This window comes from Callospermophilus lateralis, chromosome 4 (assembly GCF_048772815.1).
Source record: "Callospermophilus lateralis isolate mCalLat2 chromosome 4, mCalLat2.hap1, whole genome shotgun sequence".
Lineage (NCBI taxonomy): Eukaryota > Metazoa > Chordata > Mammalia > Rodentia > Sciuridae > Callospermophilus > Callospermophilus lateralis.
In genome coordinates, this window is record NC_135308.1 from 96,789,957 (window position 1) to 96,802,212 (window position 12,256).

General features: G+C 32.8%; 1 protein-coding gene across 2 annotated transcripts in view; it reads right to left on the minus strand.

The window, feature by feature from the left end:
• Ipo8 (importin 8) overlaps positions 1–12,256 on the minus strand; it is a 71,362-nt gene that overhangs the window by 22,126 nt on the left and 36,980 nt on the right. For both annotated transcript variants that reach the window (XM_076854260.1, XM_076854261.1), the window contains exons 17-20: positions 9,044–9,110; positions 4,561–4,686; positions 3,872–3,969; positions 71–166 (exon numbers count right to left, since the gene is read on the minus strand). In XM_076854260.1, the coding sequence (XP_076710375.1) occupies positions 71–166; positions 3,872–3,969; positions 4,561–4,686; positions 9,044–9,110 (387 nt within the window). The remainder of the gene's footprint in view (positions 1–70; positions 167–3,871; positions 3,970–4,560; positions 4,687–9,043; positions 9,111–12,256) is intronic.

Genomic DNA, 12,256 nt, shown 5'->3' on the forward strand with positions numbered 1-12,256 from the left:
AAAAAAAAATGTCAATCAGGCATATAAATTTTAAATTTGAATGTTTAGACACTTTTCAGAATTGTATTACCTGATCAATTCCCCTTCCTTTGCACTGAAGAATAATGACTTCAAGAAGTTTGGCTGCATGACATTCTGCATCTTCTCCTCCATCTCCACATAGTACCTACAGCAATTACAATTTACCTCAGTAGTGAGTGGTATTGCATGCAAATTAATCAAGACCACTTGAATTAAATATTCTATACAAACTCAATCATAGGGATTATAGCTTTCCAAGTTTACTTATCAACCCAAAGAAGGAAAGGTCAAAATAAAGTCCATCTATCTTCTCTAGTACCACTCTAATTCCTTATAAGGCATAATAATTCACTGATTTGACTGTAAATTAATAAAGTAAGCTATTTGCATTAACTATCCAGATAAATAAAGATTCCCTTTTAAAGCAGCAAAGGAATGAAAAGAAAATAACTTTTCAAGCAAACTATTTTTCTGTCTCTTTTGCCCATTTTTTTCATAACTGTAATTTGATACTATACATTTTTTAATTTTCCCACCTGGAATTCATAATTAGAATATTTTTGTTGGCTATTATAACTATTTATGTTACATATCGTAGGACATAGTACATGAATATAACAAAGTTACTAAACTGTTCCTCTATTGTCAATTCTGTATTTTTGCTATTATAAATGATTCTATAATAAACATGTTCATATGTAAAATATGGAATATAATTTTCTTATGATCCCTAGAAGTTCTTAGAGTAGAACATGCTTATATTAGAAATTAAGACAAAAAATAATAATGAGTCCAAACACAAAACATAAGAAAATGAACTGACTTAACCAAAAAAAAATAGAAAAAAAATGAGAGCAGAAAATTAAAATACAAAGAGATTACAAAGAGAAACCAAAAGCAGATTCACTAAGAAAAAAAAGACTAAGTAGACAATTTTTGCCAAATGTTTACAAAGCAAAAACTTAAATATATTAGAAATGTAAGACAAATATAAAAGAGAAATAAGAAATAAGAATATGGGGAACACTATTTCCATATTTGAAAATCTAAACAAATTGAATTATTTCCTAGAAAAATACAATTTTAAAAAACTGATTTGAGAAAGACCACAGAAGGAACATTCCTATTTAATTGCATTCCCTCCCAAGAGGTTACTAAAGTAACAGTGAAGAGTTTTTAATATATTCAACAAAGAGAAAAGGAAAGATACACCAGTAAAAATTTTGGAAGCTGGAAAATAGTGAGCTGATTCATAAGCAGATGACAGCAGAGCTAAGAGTGAGGGCTACTTACATAAGTTTAAATCTCTCCCTCCAGGACAATGTACAAAATCCAGCTTCTAAAACAGCTCTGGAACAAGTACAGCTCTGCCACTCATTACTTGTACTTTTAAAAGCCACTTAACCCCTGTGTCTTACTTTCCAGCTATAAAATGAGGATAATAATAGTACCTACCTCAGGGATTTGTATGATATGGGAAAAAAAAAAAAAAAAAAAACATTTCCCAAAATTGCACTCACATGGAAACTTGTTTGCTTAATTGATTTCTGTTTTCTCAAAGGGAAAGAAACAAGATACATCCTGTAATTTTAAAAATGGAGGCAAGGAATGGTAGCACACACCTGTAATCTCAGCAACTCAGGAGGCTGAGGCAGGAGGATGGCAAGTTTTAGGCCAGCCTCAGCAACTTAGTGAAGTCCTGTCTCAAAAAAAAATTTTTAAAGGAAGAGGGTGTATGTTGATGGGAGAGTGCCACTAGAGTCACTCCCCAGAACCACTAAACAGGTAGAGAGGGCTCTGGAACTAGACTACCTGGGCTTCAAATCTGCCTCCAACACATAGTAGCTATCTGATTTAAAACAATTTACTAAACTCTAGCCACAGCAAAAGAAATTAAATTATGCTCTAGTTCTCTCATTAATAAAAATGTGACACCTTCTTCATAATATTACAAAGATTTAAAAAGTCAATACGTATAAAGTGCTCAGAAAATACCTGATATATTGAGAATTAAGTAAATATAATTTGATATTAAAATCAAGAATATGAAATATATTTTAACTACTTGGTAAGTATAAGGACATTATGAGTATCAGTTTTAGTGTACATGCTTTAACACAGATCACCTGAGTTACTAATGGAACATACAGGATTGCTGTTTTCTACTTGTTTTCTTTCTCCCTTTCTGTCTCCATAATGGGAAAACTGAAGATGCCAGTGATTTTGATTTAACAAGATGGGCTATCGCAGTGCTAACTGAGGTTTTTAAATATCACAGCTTAGATGTGAAGTTTAATGACTTCCCAAAATCTCCCAGGCTTTTAATAATGAACTGGAACCTAAAAGAGACAGACTGATTTTCAGTTCACAGCTCTTACCAGATTCTGGTACACATCTCTTTCAGTGAGATTACACACTTGCTATTTTATTCCCTACTCCAGAATCAAACTTTTTGTTTTCAGGCTAGTTAAGCTTTCTAAAATCTGCCTGATGGCTTTAAGCAATATAGTTTTAAATTTATATATATGCCAATAATTATCTAAATGAGAAGGAAAACATTATTTAGCCATTAAAGATTCCAAGACATAACCAACAGAGGCCTAAATCTAATCTATAAAGACAACACAGTAGACAATCATGTTTGTGCATAAAGATAAGAATAGCTATAAAAAATAATAATAAAATAAAGAATAAATTAGGACACAGGGGCTGTGGTTCAGTGGTAGAGTACTTGGCTAGCACATGTGAGGCACTGGGTTCCATCCTCAACACCACATAAATAAACAAATAAAAGAAAAAATAAGGAAAAAAAAAAAGGATTGCCATTATAGGGATTATAAATTATCTTGTCCTGAGCTAAATGATGCTGTTTTTCTAACTACTATAATTGTTTGGGGCTGCGTTTAGAGCTAAGTGGTAGAGCTCTTGTCTAGCATACATGAGGTCCTAGATTCAATTCCAAGTACTGCTTAAAAAATATATATATATATGTCTTATATTGTTTGTGTTCAAATTACCTATACCTAGTGATTTCCAATATACACATTCAATCAAAAGAGAAAAGATCAATGACAGAATGGGAAATTGTGTGGCCAGTTTTCCTAGCTTTTCTTAGCACATTTCTTTAATTAAGTAATGAGTTTATATTTTAGGAAGAAAAAAGTAGAGAAGTACGGTTGGTCCTCCATAGGTTACCTATCCAGATTCAACCAAAATATCAAAAATACTTTTTAGAAGAACTACATCTGTATTGAACACATACATAGTCTTATCATATAACAATTATTTATACAATATTTACATTGTATCAGTTATTATAAGTAGAGATGACTTATCATATAACAATTATTTATACAATATTTACATTGTATCAGTTATTATAAGTAGAGATGACTTAAAGTATATAGAAAGTATGTGCATAGATCATATGCAAATACTATGCCCCATTACTCAATGGGCTTGAGCATTCGTGGAGTTTGGCATCCACGGGGATCATGAAATCAATTCTTCATTAATACTAAGGAACAGGGCTGGGGTTATGGCTCAGTGGTAGAGCACTTGCCTAGCATATGGGAGGCACTGGGTTCGATCCTCAGCATCACATAAAAATAAAGTTGTTCATCTACTGCTAAAAATATTTTTTTTTTAATTCTAAGGAACAACTATATTTATCTTTAAAATTATAATGTAGATATTAAAGTAGTAAAGCACAACATATATCATGAAACTTTCAAATTACAACAATCCCAAATTCATTTTGAAAATGCAAATTGACAAATACATGTTGATAAAGGATATAAATATTCAAGTATTAGTAAGAAACACTGACAATTGATTAGGATATGCTTACCTTTCTACACATTGTAAAAAGTACTTCTAAATGCTTTGGATTTGATAGTAAAGTATTTGTATCTATTGTCACATAATTATGCAGGAGAGGCATCATGTCTAAGAAAAAATTCAAAATCCCAATGAGATTTGAGCAACAGGAGTAGAAATAATTATTCCTAGTGAAACCACACTTCCGTAATGCCCAATATAACTCTTTTACCTAGCAACTACAAAATGCTAGAAATGAAGGTGGTCTGCCCTTTTTGTAAATGAAGAAAATGTGAATTTGAAAGATTAAGATGCTTACCATTTATTGTAGTGATTGTCCTGAATTTTTGCTTATTCACCTGAATACTTCCCTGCCCTCTCCCATTCCCCACCAGAATGCAAGCTTCAAAAGGGTTTCTGAAGTTCACTGCCATATTACTGAGTTTAGAAGACCATATGGAACATAGCTGACATTCAGAAAATATTTATTGAATTAACATAAGGACATGTGCTCTGGTTGCAAAGTAACTTAACACAACAAGAAACACAGCCTAATTCTTTTGATTATATAAAACACTGCTACAACAGCTCCACCCTATTCATGACAGAAAAATAAGAACATTTTCTAATTAGTGCTAGAATCATGTGTGATATTTGAAGTGTCAAAGGAATAAATATCCTGAACCAGAAAGTTAAAAGGCTATACGGTCAAAGCCTTACCTGTAAAGTATTCAAAGCAATCCTGCTGGAAAACTTCATATAAAATACCTAGAAGTTGCCACATTTGAGGGGAAATTGTGTGACAGGTTAAACTATATGCCAGTGAAAGAATTTCTTCATAGAATTCTAGAAGGAAGAAAATCTCTCATTAGAATATCAGAAATAGCAAAAATTAAACGCAAAGACCACGCAGAGGAGCAACACATGTTCTTCCTATATCTAATGTGCTTACCAGCATCCCTTTCTCAGCATCAGCACTTTCACCCTTCAAGACTTGTCCTCAACTTGAGGCAAGGCAAAAATTTGTTTTTACTAAACTTTCTTTTAATACTGGAAAAAATATAAGTTTTTCTATTTTATAACAAAATATAATTTATTTTTATAAAGTTATATTAGAATGCATGAGAAAAGGAATAGATTATCATACCTCTTTCACGTAGAGGATTTTAAACTTACAAATAATAATATTCTTTGAAGAGCTTAATTACATAGGGATTAAAATATCTACCTATTTCACATTTATATTTTTAAAAGCAATTGTTGCTACCAGTATTTTTCAATCCATAAAACTTAAAGATTTGCACAGTATTCTTCAATTTACCTCAAAACAATTATACCCACGGGGCACAGTAGCACACACCTGTAATCCCAGTGGCTCAGGAGGCTGAGGCAGGAGGATCTTGAGTTCAAAGCCAGCCTCAGCAAAGGTGAGGTGCTAAGCAACTCAGTAAGACCCTGTCTCTAAATAAAACACAAAATAGGGCTGGGATATCACTCAGTGGTCGAGTGCCTGAGTTCAATCCCCAGTACAAAAAAAAAAAAATTTATACCCACTGTAAAGTAGAAGAGTCCAAAAGAAATGTTCTTACATTCACACATATTTAATACCATCACCCTCAATCAAAAGTAAATTATAGCTAAATATATAATCAGAAAAGACAAGCCTCACTGTAAGTTTCAAATAATTCCTACCATGTCACTGAGCCAAGAAGTCTAACTAGAAAGTTTTATTTTTGTCTCAGAAAGATAACTAATACTTACCCTGAAAGCCTGAATAATATATTCTTTGTCTTACTTAAAAGAACATATTCAGAAGCTACTAAAACAGACATTTGCCTTATTAAAAGTAAAATAAGATAGAAAGTATAAATTTTGGGAAATAATCTGCTATATAAGGTAATCACTTGAAAACCAACAAATTGTCTGAATAAAGGATTTCTGAAAGTTTCAACATGGCATAAAATCAGTAAAATAGAATGGAAAACCTAGAAATAAATCCATGTATTCACATTCAATTCATTTTCTACAAAAAAAAAAAGCACAAGAACACATATAGGGAAAAAGACAGTCTCTTCAATAAATGGTGCTGATAAAACTGGATATCCACATACTGAAAAATGAAATTAGATCTTCATCTCATACCATATACAAAAATCAACTCAAAATGAATTAAACACTTGAACATTAAGACCTGAAATTATAACACTACTAGAAGAAAACAGAAGGAAAAGTTCTGTGCCATTGCTCTGGGGAGCAATTTTTTTATGATCCCAAAAGTACAGAAAACAAAAGCAAAAAATAGACAAACAGAATTATGTCAACCTAAAATTTTTCTGCATAGCAAAGGAAACAATAGAGTGAGGAGACAATCTACAGAATGCAAGACAATATTTGTACACCATACATCTGAGGGAAAAAATCATATGTCTAATAAAGAATTACTATCCAAAATACATTAGGAACTTAATTCAACAGCAAGAAAATACAAAATATAATTTTAAAACTGGAATCAGGCAATCTGGCATGTTCCCATAGTCCAAGCTACTCAGGAGGCTTAGGCAAGATGATTGCTTCAGTCCAAGCCACAGTTAGACCCTCATCTCAAAAAATAAAAAGAAGAATAGATATTTTCAAAAGAAAACATGTAAATGGCCCATAAGTATATGAAAAAAATGCTCAGTATAACTAATCATCAGGGAAATGCATATTAAAGCAGATTAAAACTCACATCTGTTAGAACGTTTATTATCAAAAAGATAAATGCTGGAGAGGATGTTGAGCAAACATCTGTTAGTCATGCAGCCACATGGACAACAATGTAGAGGTTCCTCAAAAAAGAAAAACCAGAACTACCATATGATTCAGCAAAACCACTAATGGATACATATCCAAAGGAACTGAAATCAGGATCTTGAAGAGATGTAATAGTTAGAAATGAAAAAGCTAAGTGCCCATTGACAGATGAATAAATAAAGAAAATGTGGTACATATCCAGGATAGAATACTATCCAGTATTTTGGAAATTCTATTCTATTAGTAGTAGTAGTAGTACTACTACTACTACTACTATTACAAATATTTAGAGTTAATTCTTTATACTGCACATTCTATGCATTTTGACAAATGTATATAATGACATATGTCTATCAATACTGTATCATGCAGAAGAGTTTCAATGTCCTAAACATCCCATACTCCCACATATTCATCCTTCCCTTTCTCCCATTCCTAGCCCCTAGCAAGTATTGATCATTTTACTGAAACACATACTTTTTAAAAATTATCTTTTACGTATTTTTTAATTGGCCAAATTAAAAATGTGCATTTTATAGTGTACAACAAAATGTTTTGAAATATACATGTTTTCTGGAATAGTTAAATCATCTAATTAAGGTATCCATTACTTCACATACTTATTTTTTGTTGTGAAAACACAAAAACGACTCTCTTAGCAATTTCCAAGTATATAATACATTAACTATAGTCACCATTTTGACCAACATCTCCACATCTCAATCCACTCCCACCCTTAGAAACCACCATTCTAGTGTCTCTTTCCAAGAGTTCAACGTTTTTTAGATTTCACATGAGATCTCACAGTACTTGTCTGTTTCTGACTTATTTCTATCGACAGCCATCCTTGAACTGTATGTTCAGCATTGCAGCCAGGGAGTGGGAAAGTCTGGTATTGGGAACTTCCCGTGGCAATCCCACAGAGTAAGATCACCCAAATACATGTGAACTCCCTCTCAGCTCTGCTCAAAAAGGTCTCATACAGCACCAGAGATGGGGTGACCTGCTATTGTCACCACAGCCTCTCAGAGATGGGTAAAACCTGCCAAGATGCCAACCTGTTGACTGCAAGACATCAAAAGCAAGATTCCACCCTCAAAACCTTATCACTGCCTTTGATATATACCCCCTTAGATAAACCACGGGAACCATTTTCTAATTGTCCAGCTCCAGCTCCTGTGAGGGCTGAACCTATCAGATCCTCCATCCTTCAAAACTATAATTCTGTCTCTGTATTTTGTTCTTTACTAATTATTTCAGACTTTAAGTTCTTTAGAGGCTTATCCCTCTGAGCAGAAAAGGGTTTCCTGGTGAGGAGCTGGCACCCACGATATATTTCACTTCATATAATTTCCTTTAGGTTCATCCACATTTTTGCAAATGACCAAAGTTCCTTCTTTTTAAAGGCTGTGTAAATACTGTGTGTGTATGTACATGTATCATATTTTATTCATTTTATTCAAATAATCTCAAATGCTATAAGTATTTGAGTGAGACCAATACTTATTGAATAAATAATCTCAAATACTATTAATATATATTAGACATGCATGCTCAATTTTTTACTAATTAGTAAACAATAAAAAGTTTGGAGACAACTACTCTTAAGCCATAACATACTTTTCTTACATCTTTCTACGTCAGTACTAAATAACTTGTGTCTTTCTCATGCCCACATGTCTTGGCATTGGCATCTTCAAAATGCTTGAAACTACAGAAAGTAGCCTCCTCTATCAAAAATACCCATCAGCTCATAATATCTAGCATCAGTTACTGATTCTACTCACAAGTCAGGCACTTTTAACAGAAAACAGGACCATTCACACTGCCAGTAATAAATATTTCTATTTTTAAACATTTTTCAATCCCAGATTAAAGAATCTCACCAAAACCTCACCTCAGTTCATTTCTGAAAATGTAAAATACAACATTCTCAGTCCTTTATACTTTTCAAAGCCAAAAATTCTCACTGGATATATTATATAAGTTACTCCCTCTCTAAATTGTCCATCTGTCAAATTGAAGGGCTAAAAATGTACTTTAAGTTCATCAAATTGAAAAAATAAAGTCTCGATTATCTTTCTTTGGGGGGAAGGGGTTTTGAACCTAGGGCCTTGCACATGCTAGGCAAGTGCTCTACCATTAAGTTATATCCTCAATCTTCAACTAACCTTTTTTGGGAGTGGGGTGGTGGTACAGGGAATTGATCCCAGGGACACTTAACGGCTAAGCTATATCCCCGGACTGTTTTTATATTTAATTAGAGACAGGATTTCACTGAGTTGCTTAGGGCGTCACTAAGTTGCCGAGGCAGGCTTTGAACTCTCGATCCTCCTGCATCAGCCTCCTGAGCCGCTGGGATTACAGGCATACACCACCACTGCCGATTTTTATTTAACTCTGAACTTACCAATTACATGCTTCTGTAAAACAAGGTCAATGATCCGTAGACAGATATTCTCTAATTGCTGTGTGATCTGAAAACAAATTTTAAATGTTTACTTTAAAATTCATCATGATAACCTTTAAGTTAATATATAAATTAATATTATCCCAATAAAAATACCTATAAGACATTTCTGAGGGGAACTTGATAAATTAATTCTAATTTTCATGTGAAAAATTAACCATGCAAAAATGCAAGGAAGGGAATGGGGTTGTGGCTCAGCAGTAGAGTGCTCACCTAGCACGTCCAAGGCCCTCAGCAACACATATAAATAAAATAAAGGTATTGTGTCCAACTAAAAAATAAATTTTTAAAAAATGCAAGGAAATTCCAAAAAGTAGACCAAAGATGGGGATAAGAATAAATCCATAGTAAATCTGTGAATTAGATTAGTTCCTTACCTGTTTTATACCAAAATAAATTTATAATGGATAAAGATTTCAGATGCAAAGAATTAAAACAAACAAACAAAAATACTAGAATAAAAAAAAAGAATTCTCATGTAATCCTGAAGTGGGAAAGTGAATCAAAGCCCAGAAATTTAAAAAAAAAAAAAAAAAAAAGCTGAACCATCTGATTGCAAAAATTAAAATTTTCTGCATGGAGCCAAAAATAAAAATTTGAGTGAAATACTATCAAATGGTATTACAAAAATCAAATTCCCATTATATGAAATCAACAGAAAAACAGGCAAAGGTTATGAAAAATAAATCTAAACAAGCCTTAAGCTTATTAAAAAAAGATGTTTAATATATGAGAAAATTATAAATTCAAAGTGCAGTATTAATACTTTTGACCTATCAGACTGCCAATGATCAAAAAGTATGAGACTGGAAAGAAAGACATTGTGATACATTGATTCGTGCACTATAAATGGGCACACTCTATTTAGGACAAATTAGCAACATCCTTAGAACTAACTCATATACATACCATTTAACCCAACAATTCCACGTCAAGAAATTACCCTCCAGACATTGTTATGTGCACAAAATGACATGCAAAAAGCATTCATTGCAACAATATTTGTGATTTCTCACCAATGTTCATTTAAACAAGGGACATCTAAATTATTTCTATTAACTAGAAATCTGTTATATAAATTTGACACATCATACAAGAGAATAGTAGGCAACCATTAAAAATGTGTAAGTTTACTGACTGGTATAGAAGGATCACCAAGATGAATTAAATAGAAAATGGTAGCTAAAAATTGTGCATAGTATGTTACTGTGTTCATAAAAGAAAAAAATATGTACACTTTTTGTTTGTATGACAGTAGAAAAACCTCTGGAAGAATACCAAAAAAACCTGAAAAAACTTTGCTATCTTCTGCAAGGGATAAAATTAAGACAACTAGAGAACTGAGTAAGAAATTAAAATTTCACTGAGTAATCTTTTCAGACCTTTTAAATCATTGAACATATTTGTTTTAAATATTTTTTAAATAAGTTACAATTAAAATCCATCATGTTAGATTTTTACTGTAAATATACAATTTCATCTTTTAAGCACTTTCTAATACTCAATTATTTTCTTCATTGTTGTTTGTGAAGTATTGGGGATTGAACACAGATTAAACTCCTGAACCCAAGAATGCTCTAGCACTGCCCTATATTCCCAGTTTTTTTGTTTGTTTGTTTTTGTTTTGAGATAGTCTAAGTTAGCTAGGCTGGCCTTCTAATCCTCCTGCCTCAACTTCCCAAGTAGCTGGGATTATAGATCTATACCACTACATCCAGCTGTGTTTTTATTTTTAATTTTCACATAATAATGGTGCATTTTTGTGGGATACAGTTTAGTAACCCGATACATGTTAAACTATTATCTAAAGTTCAAATGATCCAAAATGTCCCAGTTTAAAAGTTGCCAATATACTTAAAACCATTAAATAAAAATGTACATGCTTAAGCACCTATTTCAGATTTCCAATTTTGCTCTTCATGCATTAAGTATTTGTACAGATATGAGTTTTTCCCTTTTAAGGAAATACTGCTTTCAAAGTTTGCTTTTAACAAGGCAAAGTTCAAAATTAAAGGGCAAGTGACCTAGAGACCAAGATTTCAGTTGGTGTTTTGTCTCTAACTACCCATGACCTCAGTAAAGCCATTTAGCTAAATCATTAAGGCTTTGCTCTATAGGATAGGTAAGGAAGTTAGATTTATGTTTCTCAGTTTTAACCCACTCTTCCTTTGAAAACCAGAGTTCACAGCTCCTTTAACATTATTTCAAATTCAAAATAAATTTAATATCAATAGTGAAAAATTAAAACAAAAAGACAAAATGCTATTTTGTTTTCAAACTAATCCTAAAGCTAATTCTCCTACTTCTTACACCCTCACCCACACTCAGAAAAACTGGAATAGGTGATTTCTAAGGTCTCTTAAAATTTAAAGCATAAGTTCCAAATTTATGATGAAAAAACTATCTTTACAATACATATTGTAACTTAACTTGGAATATCTCACTGTTACAAGAGGACCATAGAGTTTCAACATGAACAAAAAAATAAAATGATGAATATGAAAATAAAAATTCACATTAAGCCCTTCAATTAAGAAGATGCATCCAAGAGAGAATACTGAACCATTTTTAAGACACTAGCAAGCTCTCATTAATATCTGATAAACACAGGATAAATCAACAGTCACAAGGTTTAACAATAATAATGCTGTTATGGTTTAGATGTGAGGTGTCCCCCAAAAGCTCAAACGTGAGACAATGCAAGAAGGTTTAGAGAAAAAAGGAGCCTTAACCCAATCAGTGAATTAATTCCCCTAATGGGATTAACTGAATGGTAACTGAAGGTGGGTTGGGTGTGTCTGGAGGAGGTAGGTCCCTGAGGGCAGGGGCGTGACTTTGGGGTATACGTTTTTGTATCTGATGAGTAGAGTCTCTGTTTTCTAATCATCATGTCAGCTGCTTCACTCCAACACACTCTTCTGCCATGTTGTTCTGCCTCAACTCAAGCCCCAAGGAATGGAGCCAACTGTCTATGGACTGAGACCTCTGAAACTGAACCCATAAATAAACTTTTCCTCCCCAAAACTGTTTTTGGCAGGTATTGTAGTCACAGCAGCAAAAAAAAAAAAAAAAAAAAAAAGCTGACTAAAACATGCTATTTAAAGAACTGGCACCTACTCCCTAAGTCCTCACTGTATAAAACAAGAGCTCCAT